Source organism: Rattus norvegicus, chromosome 6, assembly GCF_021556685.1.
Source record: "Rattus norvegicus strain SHRSP/BbbUtx chromosome 6, alternate assembly SHRSP_T2T, whole genome shotgun sequence".
NCBI lineage: Eukaryota > Metazoa > Chordata > Mammalia > Rodentia > Muridae > Rattus > Rattus norvegicus.
This window is the reverse complement of record NC_141539.1, coordinates 27,915,327-27,942,476: the sequence shown is the minus strand read 5'-3', so window position 1 is coordinate 27,942,476 and position 27,150 is coordinate 27,915,327. Positions and strand designations below refer to the sequence as shown.

The following is a 27,150-nucleotide window of genomic DNA, read 5'->3' as shown; positions in this document are numbered from 1 at the left end:
TCACTTGTCAGGGGCACCTTGTTTCCATGCCCCAAGGAAAATACAGTAGAGTTTTCCCCCAATTGTCCCCAATACTAGTATCCCTGGGGAACTGACCTCAGCGACCAATGGAACTGAGTCTCAAAACCTTAGAGTAGGCCAAGGCTGTCTTAGTCGCCGCCCTTGAGAGGGCGCTGCTCCCAAGTCCAATCCCCAGGGCTGGGAAAGAAATGCCTGCGCTTTCCCACAGGACTCTGGCAACAGCGCTTTGCAGATAGAGTCCGCGCGGCCGCAGAGTGCCTGCCCACAGACATGGCGGCGCCCGGCTTGGCTTCGCGTCGCCCTGACCGTGGGGCTGGCCGGGCTTTGCCAGTTCTCAGGGACTTCCTGCACGTCTAGCATTTAAACGAGCGCCGGGGGCGGCGGGATGCTGCTGCGGATGCGGAGCTGTGTGCGCCTCCACCTACTCCCAGCAGCCTGGACACCGCAGCAGCGGGGCTCCAGAATCCTTTAGCCACCTAACTGGGGAGACCCAGAACTCATGCTTCGGCTTCCCGGCAGGTTCGTCTTTAATTTCCAAGGTTGCAGTTCTCCTGACACGATCCGCAGCATCCTCTTCCCCAACCCCGCTGTGGATGAAGCTGGGGCTGGACTGGATCCAGCAGCTGGGGCAGCCCCGGCCATGGTGTATCTGAGCCCCGAGCTCTGGTAAGGCAGCTGTGGCGGCGTGGTTCGAGCTAGGCGGGTGCCACTCCCGGGAGCCTTCTTCCAGCTGCCACAATGTTCAGCTGGCTGGGTAACGATGATCGCCGCAAGAAGGACCCTGAGGTCTTCCAGACCGTGAGCGAGGGGCTCAAGAAACTCTACAAGACCAAGCTGCTGCCTCTGGAAGAGTATTACCGCTTCCACGAGTTCCACTCGCCGGCCTTGGAGGATGCTGATTTCGACAACAAGCCCATGGTCCTGTTGGTGGGCCAATACTCTACTGGCAAGACCACCTTCATCAGGTGAGCCGCATCTGGGTGCTGAGCCTTCTGGGTTACGTGAAAAGTCTTCCATTAAGGGTTCTGAAGAAATCCCTGTGGGAGGCCTCAAAACTTGACCCTGCTGCCAAGTACCCCATTGAGTCCTACATGATGTCCTTAGCCCTGGTCATTTTGAAGCATTCAACTTAAGAATCCTCCCTGTTGTCTGGTTTACCTTTGCAGCTGAGTTAGTTGTTCTCATGGTCGCAGGCCTGGGAATGGGGGGTGAACTGGAGACCCTGGGGTCACTCGTTCTTTATCATTCTTCCTTCTCTCTGACAGCGCTTTTAGGTCTGTTCTGAGAGAAGAGAAGCAGGATACTTTTAATAGATTTTCTTCTTTGATCGTAATAGTTCAATAATCCTATTAAAGCTCACAGAAGTAGAGGAGATGCTGAGAGGCCTCATCCGGCCCTTGACTTTGCAGATGAGATAGAGTTGACAGGAGGGTAAGCGATGTTTTAGAGCCTCAGGGATGAATGCAGCCCTAGGTGTGTGTGTGAAAATGTTAGCTAAGTGCCTGTGACGTTATCCATTGAATGATAGAAATTGGGGGCTGCAAGCATTCAGAGAGAGTCAGAAATATCCGTGTCTCTGAAGAACAGGCCTCTCTCCATCTTCAGTGTATGCAATCTGTAAGGCCAGGCTGCCTTTTTCAAAGGTTGAGGGGTACACATATTCCAAGGGTTGGTTGCTTATGGCCCTATGCATTGAGAGTCACACTCTTACAGGTGCAGTACCCTCCCAGAATCAAGGCTACCTACATGCAGACGGTTTGAAACCAACGGTCCTCATATTTGTGGGTTGGCGTCGGTGGTGTACAAAGCCATGTGCTTTGCTTGGTAAGGACAGCAGCAGAGTTGACAGCCTGGTGACTCATTTCCAGTTTCTCATGTCTCCAGTGCTAAGCTTCTGGGAGTTGTGTGTGTACCATGCTAACCTGTCCTATCTGAACAGAGCTCCAAGTCATTTGTCTTTGTGGAGTGGACAGTCTTGGGTGGGTCAGCTTGACCCACAGCTTTGCAAGGCCAAATGGTTTCTGACGTGGGGACCTGGGGGTCGTGGCTTATCAACTTTAATATGTTTTAAACATGAGAGATAAATCTTTTTTTTTACTTTATTTTTAAAAACCTAAATTGCTTTTCTTAAAAAAAGAAAATAATGAGAACTGTAGAGCTCTCTTTAGGAAATTACACGTAGACCCTAAGTTTAGTGTTGAGTGCATTTAGCTGGGAATACAGAAGGAGAATCTTAGATTCAAGGTCAGCCCTTAATTTTTTTAAACGCCAGTTGGTGCCAAATGTGCTTCAGAGATACCTCAGTTGTGCACACACGCTCCTTTTATCGCTGCTCTCCACCCTACTGGGTTTATGCCTCGTGGGATGTGTGGGCAATCTGCACACTGTTCTTGGCTTCACACAGCCTGCCCTGGCTCTCTGGTCATCCTTGGTCAAGACCCTGAGGACATTAAGTTGCTGGAACATCTCCTTCCCCCAGCAGAAGCACTTTGGTAGCTTCTGTGCCTGAGCATCTCCAGGGACTAAGTTCTGGGGAGTTCCCAGCAGCCATCTTGCAAAATGGGAGGGCAAGAAAGGTGAGTGTGTTTTAAGAGCTGGGTCCCTGAGCAGCAGAAGGGTTTAAGTGCCTCTGTGTGGGATGCCCTCTGGGTTTTGCCTGAGTCACCACAGGCTGTTACTAGATCTAAAGAATTGGCAGAGTGAGGTACCTCACGTTAGCCCTTATCTGAGGGAGGCAGCTCCCTCTTTTTTCTTATCCTCCTAGGCCAAGGGGCACTTCCTGCTCATAACAATAACTGAATTTAGCTCACGCACCCAACGCAGTTTCCCCTCTAGAGAGAGGGCAAGAGTCGAGAGAGTCAACTATCAAGGCAAGGAAGACTGTAATACAGGGGTTTTCCCCAAACCAAGCTGCACATTTTTCTCTCTTCTCATTAAATCTAACAGTTTCATTTATTATTAGAAAGTGAAGAAAAGAATTAACTTGAGAAAGAAACAAAGCCGCCCATAATCTATAACTCAGGAAAAAAAACATTTAAGATAATAGGTTTACCTTTTCTGTCCTTAGAGCTGTCTTACACTATGTTGAGGTCATCCCACGAATGTCATCTCATATGCTAGTTTTTCGGTTATAGTTATAGTGTGAATATGCCTCACATAACCACCATTTTATCAGCTGTATAATATTCCACTTGAGATAGATGCAGTCTGTTCCTTAATTAGCTGCTTCTTTTGAGTGTTTCTGAAGGTTCCTGATTTGTTTGCTGCTGCAAGTTTCCCCTGAATAGCGTCTTTTCCACAGATTGGTCTTGGTTTTTTTTTTGTTTTTTTTTTTTTTGTTTTGTTTTTTGTTTTTTTTCCAGAGATTACAAGAAGCCAGGGGGAAAAGAAAGTCAAAGGTTACTTTATTTAATCTTTTAAAAAAAAGTTTCTCTATTGAGTCACGTTCTGGAATTGCCTTCCAAGGCGGTAGTGTGCACAACTATCACCTTCCCCTGAGTGTGTGCACCCTTGCCTGGCTCTCAGAAGCCTTCTCATCTCTGTCTGAGGCCTGAGTCTGGGAAGGATTCACCCCTTGAGTCCCTTGTCATTGGCTTTTTGTCTCCTGAGTGTCCGTCCACTTTCAGCTCTGTGTGTTTGCCATGAAATCTATTTCTTGTCCTGGGAAGAACACACAGAAAGGACATTCTTCTAATAACTAATTGACGTGCTATGATCTCTGCCTGAAATAACTTCCCTGGCTTAAGGCCCAGCAAACCCAGAGTAATAAAATAAACAATAAATTGGTCTGTGGGTTGCTCCCTCCAACACAGTCTGTCTTTTTGGAGCACACACAGTAGCTCGGTGTCCCTGGTGGCCTCCTTCCACCTCTGCTCTTTCTCTTGCTGGCCTGAAGCTTTAAACCCCTCCTTCTTTGGACCTGTTGGACTCCTGGCCACCCTTTCTTGCTATTTATTTTCTGGGCCTCCTCTGTCTTCTGACAGACAGGAAAGAGGAAGTAGAGGTAGGCAGGCGCTAGTCCAGGTACCAGCTGCTACTGTGGTCTGCTGGGTCTTTGCCTGGGCTGAAGGGGAGAGGTCTGAGGTTCAGAGCCCCTACCGGAATGTCTGGGTTGATCTTGGGCCTCTTCTGTAGTAAGCCTTGGACCACTGGGATGCTGGGTGTTCCAAAGTGAGCCCACATTAGCTGGCTCTTTGAACTGTTCACATTTCTTCTAGGACTCTGCAGCCTCCACCAAAGGTGACTGAGGTGGTTTTTCCTGTGTTTGCTCCATCGGTTATCCCAGGGTGGCTAGGGATGGGGTCCCAAGACTGGGAGCCCAGACCTTATCCTGGGCTTCAATATGTGATTACCTCATGAAAGATGATTTTCATGGAGACCAAAGGCAGAGAGTTCACCATCCTAGGGAAACCCACTCCTCTGTGGACTTAACTCTGCCTACATCAGTACCTCCACCACTTCAGGGCTCTGCTATCCGGAGTCAGTGGATGCTGTTCCTTTATTATCTATGGTCCTAATCTGTTGGGTTCAAAGTGAAGCTGGATATATTCAGTTGCCTTTATCCAAGGCTCATTGGTTACTGAAGGGAGCAAAAAGCTTCAGACTAGAGTATCTGCCTGCCTCAGGTCCAGTTGAGGAATCACCTTGAAGCCAGGCATTTAGAAGTCAGTAGAGAAACAGTGGAGAAAGGTTTGCATACCATTCCCATTGGCTGTGGGACAGAGGTCTTAACCCAGGCTCGGTCAATAGAACCTGGCTCCCCTAGTTTTTAGCCAAGGGGCTGACAAGGGAGGTTACACCTCTATTTCTCTCTGGTCTTGTTTCCTTATCCATAATTTATGAATCCTAGTAACCACTTCGTAAGAACAGAGTTCGGAGCCAATTGGCACCGTTTAGTTCCAGGTACCAATGGGACGGTGGGTATCAATCCCTTCCCTCTTTCTAGCTAAGGATGACCCTCAGGAGGTAGGGGGCAGCCTTCTTCCTGTATCACCACAGCTTGGTGAAGGCGAAGGCATGCTGCCCCACTATACTACAGCAGGGCAGAGGAGGGACGTGGTGCTGGACTAAGTAGTGTCCCAGATGGGCAGGCTTGCATGGGGTTGAGCCAGCAAGGGAATGCTAAGGCCAGCCAATCCCAGCTCTAAACTGTTCTGCTACAAGTGCTTCTCCCCCATAGCAGAGCATCCTCGCCCAAGGCACCATGGCCAGTTTTCCTTGGGTGTAGAGCTGACTTCTTAACCTAGCTACAGTTTTCCATCTGCTTTGTGTCTCCGTGTATATGTTATTCTCTCCCGAAAACTAAGTCAGAGTAATGGGGCAAGATTTATCCTGACCTTATTTTAAAGTAGAAGGACCCATGGCTGAGATACTCAAAAGATATAGACGGCTAACATAAAGACGGGACAGTTGTATTTCCGAACGTGCTTGAACTGCTTGCAGGGGAAACACTGAGATCCTGTTACAGGAGAGAGGGCAGAGTCTGTGGGTTTGTGGGTGAGGTGGGGCATGAATCTGTTGAGGCTTCACAGAGGACACATCTGACCTGGGTTTAGAGACGAAATGGGAATGTGTCAACTACCTGCCGTCAACCCCGAAGGGTTCATTTTCTCTAATTATTGTTTGTGTCATTGTGGGGAAAGTCTGCTACGGGCCTTGCTTTCTCAAAACTCTTGTGTATTACCTCAAACCGTTTAAGGTTTTAGCTGTCATAGTTAGAAACCAGGTGTTTCCCTGTTTATCAGCCAGGGAGGCGGAGGCTGTTCTTTTAAAAACGTTCAGTTACTTGGGTATTTATTTACTGTGTGTGTCCATGCTTGCTCGCCTGTGTGTATGTGTATGTCCTGTGTGCAGAGGTCAGAGGACGGCTTCTACCATGCTAGAGATGAAACTCAGGCTGTCGGAGTTGGCAACAGCCACCTTTACCCCCTGGGCCATCTTGCTGGCCCTGCTGTGCTTTTGAGCAGCTTGTTCTGGACCACGTTGTTGGTAGAGTTGTGGTCCCACTCAAGACAACAACAGATTCTTCAGATGACTTGGGCCACCTAACCCAGAGCCCCCAGCAACAGTATTTGCAGGTCCTCAGCCTTCCCTGTCTGGGGTTAAACCCAGCAGCTGCTCAAAGCCCGGGCCTCCTTGCTGGGGAGATGGGTGCTTGGGAGACAGGCCCAGTTGAGACTCTTGGGCTCTATGCCATACCCTGCATACTTAGGTCATCAGGAAAGCAGACCACATGCTTAAATTGCCAACTAAGCAGGGCATAAAAAGTGAGGAAAATGTTATGAAATAATTTCTAGTTAAGAAGCATATGAAGAAAAATCACCCTCGTGGAGGGTGGAAATCAGATTTGTGTTGAGTTTCCCCACACATATTTTATGGTTTAGCCTTTATTTATTTTGCATTGGATGGCAAGGGACGGGAGACAACCAAAATCCTTGCAGCGTTATGGGACCTCGAATTTTGACCCTGAACTTGAACGTGCCGTGATTCACCTGACTCCACTGCAAAACCTGAATTAACACTGTCGTGTCGCGGTGCAGGTAAGGTCGACTACGTGGGAGGAAGTTCAAAACAGAAGAAACATAAACACAATGTAAGGAGTGTTCTGTCCCTCCTCACTTCATGCGTTCCTGTCTCAGCTGGTCCCACCCAGGCTTGAATTAACTTTTCTTCTTTTTACACAGCTGTGGGAATGTTTTCGCCCGGCAACAGAGGCGATCTGTCCCACACCCTCTAAAGAAGTAGTGCATGAGATTCCTCAATAGATTTTCCTTTCTGGATACAGTGGTGGCTTTGTTTGAGAGGCCCCCGGTGCCACAACCCATACCCAAATGTCTCTGAGAATTTATCCCGTCCAGTTCCTGCATGGCCCGACTGTAGCCTCTGGGTATACCGTTGGCCTCTTTAGTCTCTGGGTTTCCCTAGACTCGAACGTGGTCAAGTTTTAGGTCCCGTGAGTACAAGAAGTCAGCAGACCCAGCCTAGAGCCCTTGGCCCAGCCACCTCAGGCAGTGGCTCCACAACTCCCCAGGAAGCTGACCTGTTAGGCTGGGCTGTGTCACCCTTTGTTCATCCGCTGAGTACAGCATGTCTTCCAAAGCCGGAATCTGAGAAGCCTTCTAAAGAACATTAGCTCATTGCTGCTGTGGCCTCATTCATTCTGGGCATTTTTGAGGCTGCCTCAGAACGGTTCTTTCCATCCCTTTAGTTCAGCCAACCCCATCCACACTCTGCCACACCTCCTCTATGGATCTGCATCGGACTGAGCAGCCAACATCGACTGTCCCAAATCAGCACACAGATTATCACAGGGAATCTGCCCTTACTGTTTCTCAGTGTCCTTTTCAGAACCACAGGGTCAAGACCTTCTCCTGTCGTCTGATAGCAAGAGCATATGCATGTACATTATATACGTACACATATACATAGGTATGTATATGCACACACCTGTGGTCACTGAGATGAAGTGTGCAACCAGAAGTTGAGTTTCTGGAGACATGTGTTCCCACATTTGTGGATCCCAGTGCCTCCCCTTTGCCCCAGGCCCTAGCTCTAACTAGCTTCTTGCCAAATTATATACTTTTGGGGCTTATATCACTTTTCTCTTCTAGTTCCACATGGGGGGCGAGGGGCATCATTTTTTGGCCTGTCCCCAGAGGCAGCTGCATTTCCTGGAGGAGGCATAGGTTGTGGCTATGGTGAGGAAAGGCATGGGTTCTTAAATCCAAGTGCCAGGCTCAGATCCCAGGTTCTCTGTAACTTACGTACACATTTAGGCAAAGTAACTTTGGTCTTTTCCCCTTTAAAATGAGAAAAGATGCTCCACACGGGTACACGTGTCACTGATTTAACTCCCAGAAGAGTCTATAAGGTGGAGTTACTCCCTAGGTCAGCAGTTCTCAACCTGTGGATCGGGACCCCTTTGGGGGTTGAGAAACCCTTTCGCAGGGGTCGCCTAAGACCATCAGAAAACGCAGATGTTTACATTGTGATTCATAACAGTAGCAAAATTACAGTTATGAACAGCAACAAAAATAATTTTATGGTTGGGAGGTCACCACAACATGAAGGGAGTCGTACACCTACCTGTTTGTACGTAACATGTCTTAAAGGGTCACAGCATAGGAAGGTTGAGAACCCCTGTCCTAGGTACATTCCACAAGGAAGATCATCACACTATTAGCCCAGTGGATATGAATATGAGATGAGATGGGCATGGAACATTTAGAACAATGTTTGGCACACAGGAAAGAAGTAAGCCCAATGATGATGCCCTACGTGGTGGGGGGAGGTGCCGAGGCCATGGTGTTTGCAATAAGTGCCTTCTAAAGGGCATACTCCTCATAGTCTGAGAGCCAGTGGGCCTGTCTCACTCAGGAAGCTCCCAAGGGAAAAGTTTGCCAAGCGAGCAGAAACCATAGTCCTACGTGTGGCTTTGTTTTTCTGATCCCAGCTCCAGCACAAGCTCTCAAAACAATGTTCTGACTGGGAGAAATCCTTCCTTAATGCTCCTCCTAGTCGCTGGACTGGGAGGGTAGAGGTTTGAGGAGATTCCCAAGGCAACCCAAGACATAAAAGGTTCCCCCACACTGCTGCTGTAGAGTTAGTCTCTAAGCAGATCAACAGCTTCCTCTGGGGTTGAGGCTACTGCAGCTGCTCCACGGGCTCCTTGGGAACGGAGTCCATAGCAACCCAGCTCAGGAAACATGGAATCGAGTACAGCTCCACATGCTTCCTGGAGGCACAGATAGCCTGCCGGGACCCAGAGGAAACCCAGCAGGCCTCCTTGGATGTTGCCCACCCTATAGAGGCTAAGGATGGCAAGGGAGCCGAAACTTGAGCCAGGGAGGCTGGACCTCTAGTCCCAGAGCTGTGCGGTCCTTGCCTAGACCTTGGTCAGCTTTATAGGAGGTGATTTCTCAGAGGACTCAAAGGTGGGGGAAGAGCGGCACCAATGTCTCCCTGCTGGGGGCATGGGTTCCAGACCTCTTACTTGAGGAAGCCATGTGCTTTCAGCTTCCTCAGTGCCTGCCTCAAGCACCACTACCGGGAACAAGAGACAGCATGTCCAGACTTTCAGAATAAAATGTAACACTCAGACTTGCTATTATATATCAGCAGGTTTTTTGTTGTTTTGTTTGTTTTAAGAAAACGGCAGGGTTAATATGGAACCCACTCTAGTGGAATCAGGTGGGAGCCCTATAAAGAGTAGCATTGCTAAGGTCTTGACCAAGCAGGTTAGAACCATCTGAGTAGAGCCCTGAATCCATCAGCTGATGCTCCTCAAGGGTCTTGACTACGTAGCCAGTACTAAGGAAGCTAGGCCTCTGTGGTTCCCATTGTTCCTGAGCCCTCACGTGTAGGTTTGTGTTTCTCAAGCAGCATGCTGTAGTGCCAGAGAGGATGCTCTGGGGCTGTCCTCCGTCTGGCCAGTCCTACCTCAGGGCAGATCCATGCAGTGTTACTCAGTCCAGCTCCCACTGTCTGAGTCCAAACTTGTCCCAAGATCCTAAAGGGCTCTGCTGTCCCTTGTCCTTAGTAACTGCTCCCTGGCTAAGCTTGCTTCCTTTCTCTTGGCCTTCACAAGGGGTAACAGAGTTGGGGAGGCAGGAGGCCTTGAGTGCTCACTACCCAGGCAAGAAGAGCAGAGAGGTACCTGTCATGCCATGACACTGTCAGAGTTTCAGAAGCCGCCATCCTCCTGCCCCCTCAGGAGTGCCGTCACCAGGGATGAAAATAAGTGGCTGCAGATGATACTGTTCAGAAGTCCATTCCTGGAAGCCCAGGAAACAGAAGAAACTCTGAAGATCACACTGGCCAGTCTCCTAGTGAAACAGACCACGAGGTTCAGAGCAGGGAAGGGGCCTGCCTGGGGCCATGCATGAGCAGAATCAGTTTCCAGAGGTAGAAAGTGAGCAGGTTAAAAACCACCCCGTAAAAATAGGCAACCATTTGTCCCCTCCTTCCCTTCTTTCGCCGAAATAATGCATCAATTCCTGTACCACCATTTTTCTCCCTTCTAAACAATAGAATCTGCCACCAGATATCAATAGGAATTTCACTTAAAATGTTATAATTCATATCATGGAATTCTGCATAACAAGGGTAAAGTAGTCTGGTTTGCTGTCTCTCAAATGTGTTAAGCATAAAACAAAATCCATCATGGCTATTATCAGCATAACCGCTGTAGAGTATGTAAATTCCTACTCATGGGCTGCACAACATCCTCTGTGGTTACTAAGACTAAAGCTGGGGACAGGATGTGTGTGTGTGTGTGTGTGTGTGTGTGTGTGTGTGTGTGTTCACGCGCGTGCACACAGGTGTCAGGTGCAATAGAAAATAAAAGATAAAAGATAAAATTTGATTTACTCCACTTCAGGTACAGAGATAAAAAAAACCAAACACTTAAAAAACAACACACAGTTAATATCTCAAACCAACAACCTCACCATGAACTGAAATGTTGGTGATCAAACTGCCCGGTGCCTAAGGATGCAAGAGAGAATGTGTCTTGTGCAAGTACAGCACAAGATGTCTTGAATATAATCTTATGCTAGAAGCTTCCATCAATTGAGTAATGACAAGAAGGGAAGGTATAAACTGCTTAAAAACTTCATTTAGGGATAGTGAGATGGCTCAGTGGGTAAGGACTCCGGCCACCAAGCCTGATGACTGAGTACAATCTCCAGGACTCACAGTGGAAGAAGAAAGCTTCTTATTAAAGCAACTTATTAAAATATCCTCTGATTTTCAGATAGGCATGATGGCACTGGCACATCAACATGTATAGTACACACACACACACACACACACACACACACACATATCCTAAATAAAACTATAACACACACAATAAATAAATACGAGTATAGTAAGAAAAACCTCCAGTCACCTGTGTGCAAGTGTGCCTAAGCACAAAGCCTATAGCACATGTATTCATGGAATATTTCTAGAAGGCTACAGAACGCAAAGAACAAAGACTGGACAGAGGAACCAAACTCTAGGGTGAGTTAGGACTCGTTTTCCATAGTTTATCCTTTATGCTGCTGTTTCATTATATCACACAGACACTTTTTATATTAAAGAACTGGTCGCATGTATAACAAATGATCCCTAGGAAGCCAGAAGAGCCCCGGGATTGTCTAATTATGTGCCTGTGTATGGAAATTTCAGCTGGTTACTTTGATTTGTGAAGTCTGCAATACTGGAGTTAGGAACCAGCTTCAGTCCGTGGGTTATTTCATGGCCCAAACCTGAGTTAGGGCAGGGAGAGGATCAAGAAACCTGAGTATGTGAAGTTCAGCTAAACTTCTACTTCCTCGGCTCAGTGGTTGCTCTGGCGCTGCCCTTCTCCCGTGACCCATGCATGACCAGCTGTGTAGTAGACAAACAGGGGCTCGTATGAGCACCATGCCTACTTGTCTCCGCTCCTTCCTGCAGGTACCTGCTGGAACAGGATTTTCCAGGCATGAGGATTGGGCCTGAGCCAACCACTGATTCCTTCATAGCAGTGATGCAGGGAGATGTGGAGGGGATCATCCCTGGGAACGCCCTGGTGGTGGATCCGAAGAAACCCTTCAGAAAGCTCAACGCCTTCGGCAATGCCTTCTTGAACAGGTGAGTCAGGTGGGGTGGGGGTGCGCTGCTGGGTGGTCTCTTGGCTTATTTTTGGTGCACAGGGGGGTAAAAGGAGAGGGGCGTGGTCCTGGGAGACATTGTGTCTTTTCCGTACCAGCTTCTTGACTGGTACCTGAGTGTAACTGAGTCAGCCATCATGGCATGGGACTTCACAGCAGTAAATGCTGGGCTGCTACCACCTGATTAAAGACCAAGGAAAGATTTGACAGTCCTGGATCTAATGGACCTACCCTGCCCTACCCTGATCTACCCTGATAAAAAGCATTAAAGGAAGTTACATGGTTCCCAACATTTGCTGACACCATACCTGGGATTATTTGTCCAAGCAGAAGGAAGCAACAGAAGGTTCCTTCTTGTTCCTGAGTGTTCTACTTGGAGAGAATACTGGTCTTAAAGAAGAAGCCTTGAGTTTGAGCAATAGTTCTCTTAAGCTCCTGTGTGCCCTCGGGAAGTCACCTCCCTTCCCCTAGGGCAAGCTCAGGCCTGAAAATACCAAGGTAATCGTGAGACTTTGAGTGGAGAAAGCCCAGAGCAGTGGTTCTCAACCTTCCTGATGCTGTGACCCTTTAATACACTTCCTCATGGTGTGGTGACCCCCAACCATAAAAATATTTTGTTACTATTTCATAACTAAATTTTGCTATTGTTAGACATTGTAATGCAAATATTTGTCTGCTGTTAGATGTTCTTAGGCTACACCTGTGAAAGGGTGGTTCAACCCCCAAAGGGGTTGTGACCCACAAATTGAGAAGTGCTGCTCTGGTGAGTGCTGGACAAGCTAATCTGGCCTTCATATTAAACTGTACTCAACTGGATGTGGACACATCCCCTGGATATAGCTGTTAATATGATTAATCCAACTTACATGCACCTTGCATTCAATTTCAAGCTTCTGTTTTTCTCACTGGAGATACTTCAAATGAAAATAGACTCTGGGGTTTAGCTTCAGACGATCCTGGACACAGATCCCAGGTTGAACTGTGGCTTTTGGACAAGTGACCACCCTTCTCTGTGTCTCGCTTTGCTTGGGTCTAATATAGGATGGTAATAATATCTTTGAGGAATACTGAACAGAAGGCACTTCATGTCTAGGGCATAGTAACTAACAGAAACATTAGATTGTGGAGGGATGGTTAGTTACTGTGTGGATTTTTCACTTTTTTGTTTTTAAATTTGATTCCTGGGCTGGAGAGATGGCTCAGCAGTTAAGAGCAGAGGATCTAAATTCTCTTTATAGCACCACCCTCTGGCTGCTTACTGTAGGGGATCCAGCACTGCCTTCTGCCTTTCATAGGCATTGTACTCATGTGTACATACCCCAACATAGACACACATATCAACACATACTTAAACTTTTTAAAAAATAATCTTTAAACTGATTTCCTAATTATTCAGTGAGAGAAATGGGTATCTACTGGTGCCATATTCATCTTTAGAAATTGAAGCTTATTATCCAGAGACATTTCCAGTGTCTTTTGTTCTGTAAACTTTCCTATTAGTGGTTTGCAACCCATAATACTCTGAGACAAGAAGGGACAGGTGGCCTGGTAAATAGTATGGAATGCCAAGCGTTGGGACATGATTCCAAAACAGAGCCAGGGGGACAAGAAAAATCACTGGGGAGGGACCCTCAGGAGGTGGGCGTGGCTGGCTTCCTAGAAAAGAAGGTTGAATCAGCAAAACTGAATCGAGATGGTCAGTACGGTGGTGCACTGGGTCGGCGTCCTTGAGACTTGGAGTCCCTACTACCTGGAGCTGAGTGAGGAAGGCCAGATCCAGGGAAAGGCGAAGAGAGGCACATTGGATATTAAACACAAAATAGTTGTGCGTTGAGGGAAGATGATGTAAAAGAATGAGTCAGGAGGTGTGACTGAGGCATCCGGGGTGGGAGACATGATGCACTCCATTTTGAATGCCTCAGTTTGCAATAATGAGTGTCTGTGAGTCAGCTAAGTAGCCTCATTCTTCTGAGTCAAAGAGGAGCTGACTTCTAAGTGAGGGAGGAGAAGAACTGGGGGTACACAGAGTCAGTCATCAAAAGAGATGGAGGGCAAGGCTAGTGGTTAGCCTCCCTTCAGGATAACTGCATGTGATGATAATAGTATCTGAATGTAATGGCATATGGTCAGTTACGATAGCAGATTTGTGTAATTAACATAGGAGCCAGCACATTCCTGACAGAGGAGTGCCTTTGTGTCATTAACCAAGCCCACCAGGTTCCACTAACCCTTTTTGAAACCAAGGAAGTGTGTGTGTGTGTGTGTGTGTGTGTGTGTGTGTGTGTGTGTATGTATGTGTGTGTATGTGTGTGTATGTGTGTGTATGTATGTGTATGTATGTGTGTGTATGTGTGTATGCGTGTATGTGCATATATGTATGTGTGTGTGTTTGTGTGTGTATGTGTGTGTATGTGTGTGTATATGTATGTGTGTATGTATGTGTGTGTATGTGTGTGTGTGTGAGTGTGGGTGTGTGTGTGTGTGTGTGTGTGTGTGTGTGTGTGTGTGTGAAGTCTGTATAACAATGCACAAACTTCTTCAGTATTGCTTTCTTCATCCATGAGATGGCAAAATGCAAATTGCAAAAACTCCAGGCCCTGTTCTCTTCCTGCAAATGTATAAAGGAACCGGAGAGAGGAAATGTGTATAGAGAGCGGGTAACTGTTCTTGCCTCAATTTCACATTAGGAACTGAGGGGGAGAAGGATGAGAGAAGACACCGTTTCGTTGTCTGTCTCACTGTACTGATTTCTTTCTTAAACCATAGAAGAACATAGATTAAAAGGTTCTGAAAGCAATTTATAACGAGCAGATATGTGAGACTGTTGTTAGGGGGAGGGGGAGGACACACACGGGAGGCCGTGCCTTGCCTTCTCTCTTCCAATCTGTGCTTCTGGTGATTGAGGTGTTTAGCCTGGAGAAGCAGACACAGGTGAGGTCCTGCTTCAGGGCTTGTGGCCACAGGGTCCTGTACAGTGCTGCTCTGGTGAAGAAAGATTGGAGACAAGAAAGCAGGGTATCTGTCTTAAGGCACAGTGCCAGTGCCAGAGGGTGGAGTGCGTGTTTTATTGCAGGAGACTCTAGGCCTTGGAGGCAGCAGCTTGGCTAAGTCCAGCAAGAGAAGGACTGAGTCCACCAGCACCTACTAGAAGATGCCTCCCAATCAGGCAGAGGAGTCCTGAGGGGCTATGTGGAAAAGCTAGCATTTGACATGGAATGACCCTGGGTGGGTGAACAGAGAGCATTCCAGGAAGAGGAAAGTGAAAGAACACAAGCAGAGAAGGATGAAAAAAAAACCATCTCAGTGTCAGGCTCTATAACTAGCTCTCTGGGGTGGGGGTGGGGGGAGGTACTGTGCACTCACACTAAGACAGTGACTGGTAGGGCCACCTGGGGCCTGCCAGTGGTGACCACTCATCTGTCTTGGTCTAGCCATAGATTCCTGGTCACCTTCCCTGTGCCAAGGAGAATCTGTTTCACATGTTATCAGTACGCATCCCTGTTCCTCCTGAGTAGGGCTAGACAGCCATCCTAGGGCACTGTCTGGCTGAGCTGGGCCTTTAGATGCCCAGATAACACACTCCTGGGAAGGAAGCGTGGCCCATCCCTCAAGACCAGCCTCAATGCTGCCTCCCCCAGGAAGTCCTCCCTCAAAGCCATCTTTCTGCCTGGGTTCTGACAAACTTTCTCTGACTTTGAGGTGCTGGCCCCTCTGCACCCTGGTTTTTTATCGCCACACACGGATAGCATCTTTGCCTTCACCAGGGGCAAGGATAAAAATTGCTGTTTCGTGGGGATCTTGACACCAGGGGTTCAGGGTATGTGTCCGGGTTGCCTCAGGATCACGTTGGAGATTCCTCAAAGAACAGATCTCCAGGTACACTGCAGATTGGTCTCGTGTGGGCTTGCAGATAACAGCACATGCAGGATATACACTGGGATGTCCACCAAGCACCAAGTCAGAGCGGGGTTCCTATACCCTAACTATATGCAGACCTCGGGATTTGAAAACAGTGTGCACCGGAGGTAGAGTTCTCACTGACCATCAGAGCCAGCCAAGCTCAGCGAAGCTCCCAGGCTGGCCAAGGACCATTAATAACCTGGGGCCACAAGCATTAAGCCAAGGCTTTGGACAGACATGGGGGGATGGGCTGTCACTGTAGAGTAGCCCTATTGGCCAGCCAACATTTGACCAAGCACCCTGGATACAAAACTCTCCAAAACAGGATGTAGCAAGTGACAAGAAAACTTTGACTGACTCCCGGGGTCAGCTATCATACCTAACAGGCCCACATCTTAGGGGCCTGGGACCCTGCAGCCCATGAGAAAGTCCAGTGATTAAACCCCTGAGGCTGAGCCAATGAGGTGCCTCAGTGGCTTACCGCAGCTTTCTTCTCACCATCTGTGCAGGTTTGTGTGTGCGCAGCTGCCCAACGCTGTTCTAGAAAGTATCAGTGTCATCGACACACCGGGGATCCTCTCTGGTGAGAAACAGAGGATCAGCCGAGGTAAGTAACATTCCTGGCGGCCGTTAGCTCCAGCCTCCCACTCCTGGCTTCTCCCGCCATAGCTGCTGTGTCTCTCTAAGTAGCCCGTTGTCCTTTCAGCTTTGGATTTCGGAGTTTTGAGACAGAGTCTTATGTAGCGGGGGCTGGCCTTGAATCCCTGATCTTCCTGCCTCTACCTCTTAAGTACTTGGTTAGGTTTATGGGTCCGTGCCCCAGTGTCCAGCTGCCCTATCCTTTCCACACATTGCTTTGTGTCTTTAGCAACAAAATTAGTCGGGACGCTCTTTCCCCAAAGCTCATGCTGGCAGCCTGGACTGGGGCCAAATCAGCACTCAGAAGCCAGCCTCCGGGAAGGGTCAGCCTTGGACTGGCTATTTTCTCTGGGAAGTAGCCAGGGCTCTCTCCTGAGTTGACCTCAGGTTACACGTGCCTCCTTGCGGCATGTGCCTTGCCCGGTGTGCTCCCTGACTTCTAACTGACAGAGGTCTAATCCATCTATCTTATCATCACAGCACGGTTCATGAAGCCTTTCTGCAAGGGTGTGGCCTGTACAAGTCAACACCCACTCACTCCCACACATCCTTGTCCTCAGACATGGAGTAACTGTCTATACGATCCATGAATCTAGACCCTTGAGGGTGAGCAGTGCAGGCCTTTGGCTCCGGGAAGGCTCTGGGCTTCTCTCTCTCATCCCTCTTTGAGCTGCCCTGCTTCCTCTGCTCAGATCTTTGGGGTCATACAGTGGGTGTGTGTGAGCACAAACAGTTGGAGAGACTGCTGGCAAGGCCCTCTGGAAAATAGCCTTCTCTAGGTGATCCCTAGGCAGACCCTCCTAGAGCTGCCATTTTAAAACCGTGTTGGAAGTAGAGTATCATGAAATGTCTGAGCAAAAACTCCCTCCGTCCTGGGAGGTAAAACCTGGGAAGAAGGAAGCATTTGAGTCGGGAGGGCATCTCCCAGGCTCCCAGGTTCCTCCTCACAGATTCCCAGTTCCTGTAATTGGTGACTTGTCACGGGGTCCGGGAAGCCCAGTCCCTTGGCCTATAACTATGGGCTCTGATGGAATGAGAAGCAATCTGTCTACACTCACCCTGGGTCTGAATCTAGGCCTAAAGGGATTTACAGGCTCACAGGGTAGTCTGCAGCTTGCTTGGGAACCCTGGGAGAGGTCAGACCTCAGGCTGTGGGGAGGGGAGAGTACATCCCATGCACCTGCGAGACCAGCACAGCATGGCTGGCCAGGAAGTCTGGAGATGACAGCCTGTAAGGGTCCAGGAGCGCCACACTAGCAGTTCAGAGTTGTGGACAGACAAAGCCCCAGAAGTCACAGGGAAATGCATATTAGGGCCTTCCTGTTTAGTTCAGGGACTGGCTCACAATGGGCTCCCTTCTTCCCTCCTTAGCTGCTATCCAGAGCTTCGTGTTACAGGAGTCCAGGGTAGACTATGTGATTTGCCACCCTTGTGTTTGTGCCTGTGCAGATACATAAAGCAGCCCTGTCTCCAGGGACCCCTGTCTTCCTCCGTTCCCACCCTGCTCCATTCCTCTGCATTCTCTCCCGCCCGTCCTCAAACCTCAGTGGCCACTCTGCACACACAGGGCACTGGTGTTCCTGGCTGTTTCCATACCCTCCCTCTGAAAACTGATAAAACATCAGGCTCTTCTCGTCTCCAAGCAAAACGATGACTATGCCAGGTGTTCTCTGTGGTCCTGAGTCCCCGACTGATGATGCTGCTGGCAAAAGCAGCCTTTGAGACAAACAGGAACTGGGTGGGGCAGCCACCAGCCTGCAACAGTGCTGACTATAGCACCCTGAGAAGACCAGAATCAGGGAGGACATCAGATATCCCAGTGATGCAGGTGGTGGTGGTGGTGATAGCGATGGTGGTGATGGTAGTGATGGTGGTGGTAGTGGTAGTGGTGATGGTGGTGATGGGACTTGAATCAGGAACAGTGCCTGGATATACAATCTCTCCCATTCTTCTTCATGGTTGCCAAAAAGCCAGAATCTCAGTTCCTACCACTCCAGGCCCCATTACCCACACATACTTAACACATATGCCCATCCCCTCCATTCCCCCACATGCATGCTATACACCTCCTGACACCCACACACGACACAAGTATATACTACACAGATCTAAAGTTGACTGCCAAGACGTCCTTCACCCCTGGGGTTGGCCACAGTAGATTTGGTACTTCCTACCTTCCTCAAGCCCAGATGGGCCAGGCCTCCTCACATATTCTTGCTGACCGAGCCTTGCATGAGGGCTATAGCTGAAGGAAAAGATTAGCAGAGCCTGAAATTAGTCCCCTCACCACACCACTGCCGGCTCAGGGCTTGTGGCTTAGCACAAGGATTGGAGTCAAGTCAGCACAAAGACCTTGATCTAGACTGCCCAACCCCTGGCCATCCTGAAAAGGAAGCTGCTCCTTGAGGCTCCTAGGAAGGACCTTAGGCATTATAGGGGTGGGCCTTCTGCTCCAGGCCAATGCCAAACAAAGTGTGGTCCTTGCTTCCAGGTAGCCTTCTGTCCAGGCTCGGGGAGTGGTGGGGGCAGGGGTGTATGTCTATAGAGAAACCGAGTGTATGACATTTGGGGGCTGGCACTCAGGTCTGGAAGAAAAGGCTCTGGAGTAAGCAGGAAAGGCAGGCAGAAAGCTGTTCCTGGAAAGGGCAGGATGTGGCTGGCCCTGGCTCATTACTGGAAAGGAGCAAGGATGCAGTAATGGGGGAGCTCAGAAGGATCCGGAAGGCTTCATACCTTTTCACCTGGAAGCCACATTTCCCGACCGGGCCTCAGACTGAATCCCTGCACAGCCCCACTCTGGGAAAGTCACCTCAGTCTGGGATGAGAACGTGTACCCCTGTACACAGACGGAAACTCCTGGTCCAAGCGCTCAGCAGGCTCAGGGCGGGTGACACGATTGGAATGGGAGCCCTGGGCTCCTGAGCCCCAGTCCTTGGCTTTTGGCATGTTACCGTAACCTGTTGGGAAGACCAGGGAGGAATGGGGGACAAGCTTCTCAACTCCAAGTTCCCTCTTGAGACTCTGAGGGTGTGTGTTATTCCTTATAGCTTACCCCTGAGCATTTAAGGGCTCCTGGGGTTCCTCAGAAGACCAGCTGGTAAACCCATGTACGTGTGGGCATTCATGTGCTGTCAAAGAGCAGCTGAACCCTGACACCCTCCAAACGTCTTGTTGCCTTACTGGGGCCGTCTGGAAGCCCGTGACGAGTCTGCTGCATTGCTCCCCATTGTCAGCCGAGCCCTTCCCTCACTTTTGGTACTGCATGCCTCTGCACCTCTCTCTCTTTAAAAACATCTCTAGAGGGTAACGGGTTTTCACGGGATATGCTACATGGCCACCACAAGCATCCTGTTCACCCTGGGTGATGGGGAGCTGCAAGCATCCACTGAGGTCAGTTTTGAAACTGAAAATGCAAAGAATGACACACTGTACGTCAGACAGCGAGGGGAGTGCTGGGCGATTAAGGAGTGGCCCTGCCTTATTGAGTTTGTCTCATTGATTTCCTCCTGCCTGGCATTAATTAGAAATGCTTTCTTCCCGGCCCCTGGAGCCTGAGGGCGGGGACCGCACATCCCCACAGGCTTCCCAGACGCTGGCCCGGAGCCTATCCACTGGATCCCTGGGTGCCAGCAGTCATTCCAGAGAGAATCCAGGAAGGTCCACTTCTGTAGTCTGTCCTCCACCCCCTGATCTACAATTCAGAGACCGTAAGCTGTTGCATGTATTCAGGCATAGTTACCCAGAGTCTCAGAGCCCTTCCTGAGATAAAGGGAAATCGCCATCTGACGGTCACCTTGGGCACGCTGTACATGGTTTGCAGTCTCCATTCAGACTGAGCTCTCTCTCCTCCTGTGGTCAGGTATGCTTTCCCTGGCTACATCATGAGCTCTGCATCCAGCCAGTTGTAACAATTCACAGTTTTACAGCCAAGTCAAAGACGGTCAGACTTGCAGGAGGCCATTCAGAAAACAAATGGGAAGGGTACCCCTGTGCTCCTCTCCTGACTGTATCCAGTGTTTGCCTTTCCCGCGCCTTTATTTCTGGGCATGCACATAAGTCCAGGCTATGGAAGCAATTTAACAATTCATCCTCAAGGTCACACACCCTGGAGTAGCCAGGAGCCCTGGAGGGTGAGGCTCCGGGGAGCTTGCAGAGTCAGGGCTTCAGATTCACTCACTGTCTTCACAGCCACACACCTCAGAGGAGGCTCCTCACCACTTGTCATTTGATAGCAGCTTACCAGAGTTTGCAGAGTTTGCAAAAGTAGGAGGATTGATGGGAGGCCTCATTGCTCATAGGAAAGGTTTGTTTGTCCGCAGACCCCAGCAGGCTTCCTGTAGGCAAACCTAAGGCCCCAGTGGCAGCGGCCTTCAGCATTCCTCTCCCCTTGTGTCTCACTTCCACATTACTGCACCCCCTGTCCTCACACCTCTGGGCCTGGAAGCCGGGAACTGTAAACCAAGAAAGGAAGTTCAAAGGTCATCCATCCCAGAAGCAGAGACCAAGGATTAGCAAGGGGATTCTATTGCCCAGCATATCAAATTAATAAACTAAGCAGAAACCACAGGGAGCCTACCCAGGCCAGTGAGCCTACAGAGAGGGACACAGACACGCCAAGCAAGCTCCGTCCTGTGGGAACACACCAAGAAGTTCTTTATGAAGGGACTGGGCATTTGACCAAGGTCATAAGTAAGTGGTGTCAGCCACTCCTCTTAGATTTGATCATCGCAACCCTGGGGCCAAAGCACTTGTGGGTCTGGATTTAGAGACTGGAAGACTAAAGGTCCAGAGGTGACCTGTTCAGTGTTTCCTAGATGTAAAAGACAGAACAAGATTATATGTCAATCGTGAGCAGCATATGCTGATGGAGCGCCCCCCCCTCCCCCCCGTGCCCTGGGTGCAGGAGAGATGGAGAAGCATAAGGCAGGCTTGCTCAGGCTGAGGCTATGGGGAGAGTTCCTTAAATTAGGAGGGTAATGGGTAAACACCGTTAGGAAGACCCAGCTCAGTTTGTAATGCGTTTGTCATGCAAACATGAAGACCTGAGTTTAAGCCCCACAGTCCATATAATAAAAGCTGGACTTAGAAGCACATGTGTCCCCTTACAATGCTGGCGCTGAGGAAGCTGAGACAGGTGGACCCCTGGGGCTTCCTGGGCAGCCAGCGTTGTCTATTAGGTGAGTTCCAGGGGTAGCCTCTCCCTCTGTGGTTGGCTTTTCATCACTGTAACAAGCATCTAAGGCTAATAACTTAAAAGGAGGGATGGTCAGGTCTGTTTCATGGTTCATGGCCTCTTGGCTTCACTGTTTCTGGGCTTTGGTAAGAACAGAACATCAAGCAAGTTATTGGAACATGGCAGAGCAGTGTTGCTAACCTTTTAAGGGCCAGAATGGAGAAAAAGACGAGCTTGGAATAAAAGTCTGTTTTTCCAAGGTTGCCCACCACTCACCCACCTCCGTGAACCCTTCCTCCACATAACCCCTGTCTGCCGGTTTCCACCTATCTCCCAGTAATGCCCTTGGTATTATGAATCCACGAAGGAGTTAATCCAGTGGTTATTTCAGAGCCCTCATGATCCATTCATTTCCCAAAAGCCTACCAGCTGACACCAAGCCCCCAATAGGAGTCCTTTGGAGACCACTGCATAACCAAACTGTCTCCCTCTCCCAGACCCACAGTTGCTTGGCATTGAGCGGAGCAGGAGTTCTAGATTTCCTGGAACCAGCTGGATTTGAAGTAGCTCAATGCTGGTAACCAGGTGCCAGAGGTCCAGTCACATCCTCAGGAAGGACTCCCATACAGGATAGGAGTTGGGAATTTGGGTGGGGCTGCAGCAGTTGAGGAAGGAAGCGATCTTGTGAACTATAGGAGAATAAGTCACTTGAGTCTGTACCGAGAACTCAGACTTCTTCCCGACCAGAGATGGGCATGGTCTGAACATGTATCAGTAACCTGCATCTTCTGGTTTGTTGCCTGTACCTTGTGAAGAATTTCTGGGTCTTTGTTCAAATTCATAACAGGTATCCAAATGGGTCATGATAATGCACACCTGGAACCTCAGCGCTTTGGAGGGTAAAGGCAGGAGGATCTCAAGTTCAAGGCTAAACTTGCCTATAGAGAAAGTTCAAGGCCAGTGTGGGCTACTGCAAGACAGTAAGACCCAATTTCAAAATATCAGCATGAAAATAATGTCCAGAATTCTGTTCCCATCGTGATCCCTGTCCCCTAACTTCAATAAGATATATAGATAGTGGCCAGTCTTTATGAGAGTAGTGATGCTGTAACAGAGTCCAGCATTTCCTGAGTGTCTCCATCATCCTACTAGCCAAATACTTTCTAGTGACCATTTTATAGATGGCCAAGAAGGTCTGGGCATGTAACTCAGTGGAAGAACAGTTGGATAGCATGCATGAGGCCCTTTGATTCCTAGGACTGCAAACACACACACACACACACACACACACACACACACACACACACACACACACACACACACAGTAATTTGCTCAAACGGTCCAATGGGAGGAACCAGAATCTGGACACAAAGGCAATTTTCAAGACTGTGTTATCTTACATTGGCCCCTTCATTATACTTCCATGCCCTAAAGCTCCACCCACTGACTGTCAATCCACCACAGGGTATGATTTTGCTGCTGTCCTCGAATGGTTTGCTGAGCGGGTGGACCGAATCATCCTGCTCTTTGACGCCCACAAGCTTGACATCTCTGATGAGTTCTCAGAAGTCATCAAGGCCCTCAAGAACCACGAGGACAAGATGCGAGTGGTGTTGAACAAGGCTGACCAGATTGAGACCCAGCAGCTGATGCGGGTGTATGGGGCCCTCATGTGGTCCCTGGGGAAGATTGTGAACACACCAGAGGTGATCCGGGTCTACATTGGCTCCTTCTGGTCCCACCCTCTCCTCATTCCTGACAACAGGAAGCTCTTTGAAGCTGAAGAGCAAGACTTGTTCAAAGACATTCAGAGTCTACCCCGTAATGCTGCTCTTCGAAAGCTCAATGATCTCATCAAGAGAGCCCGGCTGGCCAAGGTAACCCTGCCACAAGTAAATGCAATGTAGACAGGTTCTAAAGGAGAAATCAGTTGTGAGAACTGAGGTCCCTTAGATAGGAGAGTGTGGGTGGTTATGGCTGCTGGCTCTGGATCAGATGGCCAGTTTGGAGCTTGGCTCCATGGCTCCCTCGGTGATCCCCAGGAGGTCCGTGCTTTTGTAGTTTCTCAGTGCTGTTTTCTACATTTATAAACTGAATGGGCTGGGGGAAGATGAAGAGAAACAGAGTCTGAAAGCCCTTGTCACTTTACCAGATACCTTAGTATTCAGAAACTGCCATTGTCTGTGTCTACAACAGCAATGTTCTCACCCCCTCCACCGTGACCTTCCCTCTCGATAGTCTCACCAGGCTAGCCCGGTAATGTGCTAGATGAAAGAAATGCTTCAGAAGCAGGGTCAGGAGGAGGGACTTGAAGGGCCAGTTCAGGCTTCTGCTGAGGTTGTCCTCTGTCCTTCTTTGTCAGGTCCATGCCTATATCATCAGCTCCCTAAAAAAGGAGATGCCCTCAGTGTTTGGGAAGGACACCAAAAAGAAAGAGCTGGTGAACAACCTGGCTGAGATCTATGGCCGGATTGAGCGAGAACACCAGATCTCCCCTGGGGACTTCCCCAACCTGAAGAGGATGCAGGTAATGAGGGTCAGGGACCCTATGGCTGTAAGAAAACATCTTGTTAGCTGACTGCCAGAGAATGAAGGGGCTGACAGAGCTCCTGGGAGAAGCCAGAGTCATAAGGCAAGGAGGTGGCATTAGACACAATCACTCACAGCAAATGCCATAGCCAAACTGGACAGAAACAGCCAGTTGTCCCCTAGGGCACAGGTGTGTTTGATGACACTGAAGCCCTTACATAGTGAAGCCCTAGTAAAGGCTAGATGTTCAACGTCTCCACCATCTCTAGGATAATGCACCTTTAAGTGCTTAGGTTAACCTCTGAACTCCCTAGGAACAGTCTGTGACACAAACCAACCCTAGTTGACTTTGTTCCCTGTCCCCAGCTCTTGTTCTGCTCCTTCATAAAAGACCTATCCTTAGCCCATCCAGTCCTTGCTCCCCTCCCCTGGTGCAGCCCATTGGCCTAACTACTTTCATTAGAAAGATAATTGGGCAAGGATTCTATCTTTAATAGGAGATACCTTCCCTGATATGAACATCTCCTTCCACTGGATTCCCTTTTCTTTCTCTTCCCAGGATCAGCTGCAGGCCCAGGACTTCAGCAAATTCCAACCACTGAAGAGCAAGCTGCTAGAAGTGGTTGATGACATGCTGGCCCATGACATTGCCCAGCTCATGGTGCTGGTACGCCAGGAAGAGACCCAGCGGCCTGTTCAGATGGTGAAGGGCGGAGCATTTGAGGGAACCCTCCAAGGGCCCTTTGGGCATGGCTATGGAGAGGGAGCTGGGGAGGGCATTGATGATGCCGAGTGGGTGGTGGCCCGGGACAAGCCTATGTATGATGAAATCTTCTACACCTTATCCCCGGTGGATGGCAAGATTACGGGCGCCAATGCCAAAAAGGAGATGGTGCGCTCCAAGTTGCCCAACAGCGTCCTGGGGAAGATCTGGAAGCTAGCCGACATTGACAAGGATGGCATGTTGGATGATGAGGAGTTTGCCCTGGCCAACCACCTTATCAAAGTCAAGCTAGAGGGGCATGAGCTGCCCAGTGAGCTGCCTGCCCATCTCCTCCCTCCATCTAAGAGGAAAGTAGCGGAGTGAGAGAGCCAGGCAGCTTCAGACAGACAGTGTCAAAAGAGAGGATAGACGTGATGACCACACACACACACACACACACACACACACACACACACACACACACACACACGACTTGACAGTCACACTATAAATGAGAAGGGTTTGTCTTTGTTTGAGTACCTCTCCAAGTCCCCAGGGTTGGAGGAAGGGCGCTTTACCTCCTCTGTCTTAGGATATAGGCCTGTGTCCAAACTTTCTCTCCATCTCCCTCCCATTCCCCCAAAGACATGAGGCAATTAACACAGATGGCCCACCCACCCTCTCCCCAGTGCCTTCACATCTAGGCCCTGAGCAGATGGGAAAGGCTTTTTGTGGAATAGACAATTCGCTTTATTTTCTATGCTTTTATTTTTCCTCTGTGGCTTCCTAAGTAGAAATTTACTCAGGGGCTGGGAGCTGGGAGGGAAAGGAGAAGCTAAGTGGGGATGTTCAAACTGAGAAACCTCCATAGGGCACTGCACCCACACTTGAAAAGACACTGGCCTATGTTCTCTGTGGTTCTCTAAACCTAAGACTCTCTGTCTTCCTCAGTAAACTTGGACCTTAAATACTGCCTGCCGCTTTGTGTCAAAGACTCCCAAATCAGAAGAGAGAAAGAGTGGGGCTGGGGATTTAGCTCAGTGGTAGAGCGCTTACCTAGGAAGAAGAAGAAGAGAGAAAGAACAATTTGATAGGAAAGCACAAGGAAGCTGCCCTATGGTGTTCATGAACAGGGCATGTGCAGCTCATGGGTTTATTGCCCACCCCGCTCCCCGCCCCAGCCTAGCATCTCTGGATGCTCAGTTTCTTTATACATACCAAGCCATTCCTGTGTGGCAGGAGCAGGGCGAGGCACTTTATATGTTTTAGTCCCTGTGACCTTCATGAATGTCCTAGGCAAGTGTGCTTCCTTCCTGTCATTGCAGGACTCAGTAGTTTGGGGTACCTCCCCAAACTGGAACTCACAGGGAGAGAAGGTTCAAATCCAGAATTTGAGACCCTTCTATTTGTCCCCGTTCTGTCATGGATGAAAGATCCCAGTATTGCTACCTGGTGACAAAGCACAGGACAGTCTGAACACAGAACCTCTCACACAGCCTTCCAGAGCATCCAGGCAAGGGAGGGAGGCTCACCAGCCTTGGGTGGGCCATCAATCTGGCCATCTGTTACCTTGTAGAAGGAAACTGTGCCTTCTGGCCTGCTCCTCATGTTCACAACATCACAGAAGTACAACCAAGCCATGAGGAGAGTGGGCTGGCCTGCTAGATGTTGTCTGTGCCTATTCCTGCTCAGCCTCCCATTTAGTAACCTAAAACATCCCAGCTCGAATTCAGCCACAGGCTTTTACAAAGCAGGACTCCATGCTAATTCACAGAAGGCCATCTTGAGAGGACTGGAACCTTGTTCTCTACAGTGTTCCAGAGACACTGGTGTCGTTGGCAAAAATTCTCCTTGTGCTCAGTGCCCTCCATCTTCCTCCTGGCTTGGTCCATGGCCACTGACACAGTAGCTGTCTGCTGCACTCCTACTGTGATAGAAAACAAAGCAAGTATAACTTATTTTGTATCTATGTTCAGACAATAGAGACTGTTCTGTGTATCTACGATGTGCTTATAATTGTCATTAGGATTCATGTTAATACAACATATTTACCCTTTGGTATTCTTTTGGCGACTGAGCATCGTTGCATAGCACTAGATTCTGACATAGCACGCCTAGTGGCAACTTGGAAGACAGTGGCTCATCCACTCAAAGGTCATGAACGCAGCACCTTCTGCTGGATTGGTGATCTTACCTAATGGCCAGCTTACATGAAGTCACAATGACCACTGCTTCCTGCCTTTATGGAGTGGAGCTGTTCACTTCATCAAACTTACATTTCTCATGAGTCAGTAGTAGAGGGAGACCAAGACAGAGAGGACTGAACTCAGAAGACAGCCCCAAAGTAACCCAGCAGAGGACCCGATCCTCTATGCCTTGTGTTGAGCCAGAAGTAAGATAAAATAGTAGATGAAGTCTGCTTTAGTTCATAAGAAAGGGGATGTGTGTGTGCCTCATGCCACAGTGTCTGATGCTCATACCACATTCCCGCCCTTCTCTGTCTCCTTGTCTCCCCATCTTGCCTTCAAGACAGCCCAGAAGGATCCAG

At 49.1% G+C, this 27,150-nt stretch overlaps 1 protein-coding gene across 2 annotated transcripts; it reads left to right on the top strand.

The window, feature by feature from the left end:
- Positions 1-364: 364 nt before the first annotated feature.
- Ehd3 (EH-domain containing 3) lies at positions 365-26,663 on the top strand. Of its 2 annotated transcripts, XR_015621680.1 has the most exons (7): positions 377-986; positions 11,461-11,637; positions 16,067-16,164; positions 22,835-23,247; positions 23,733-23,897; positions 24,459-25,620; positions 25,663-26,663. XR_015621680.1 is itself a non-coding variant. In NM_138890.3 (6 exons), exons 1-6 carry the CDS (start codon positions 760-762, stop codon positions 24,984-24,986), a joined length of 1,608 nt encoding a protein of 535 aa, NP_620245.2. In that variant the 5' UTR covers positions 365-759; the 3' UTR covers positions 24,987-25,090. The 2 variants fall into 2 exon arrangements, 1 of the variants encoding a protein (NP_620245.2); NM_138890.3 differs by lacking the exon at positions 25,663-26,663 and having other exon boundaries at positions 365-986; positions 24,459-25,090.
- Positions 26,664-27,150: the final 487 nt, after the last annotated feature.

Coding starts and splice junctions, on each gene's coding strand:
- Ehd3 (NM_138890.3), top strand. CDS start 760: ATGTTCAGCTGGCTGGGTAACGATGATCGCCGCAAGAAGGACCCTGAG. Junction 11,638..16,066: donor GGCAATGCCTTCTTGAACAG/GTGAGTCAGGTG, acceptor CCATCTGTGCAG/GTTTGTGTGTGCGCAGCTGC. Junction 23,248..23,732: donor AGAGAGCCCGGCTGGCCAAG/GTAACCCTGCCA, acceptor CTTCTTTGTCAG/GTCCATGCCTATATCATCAG.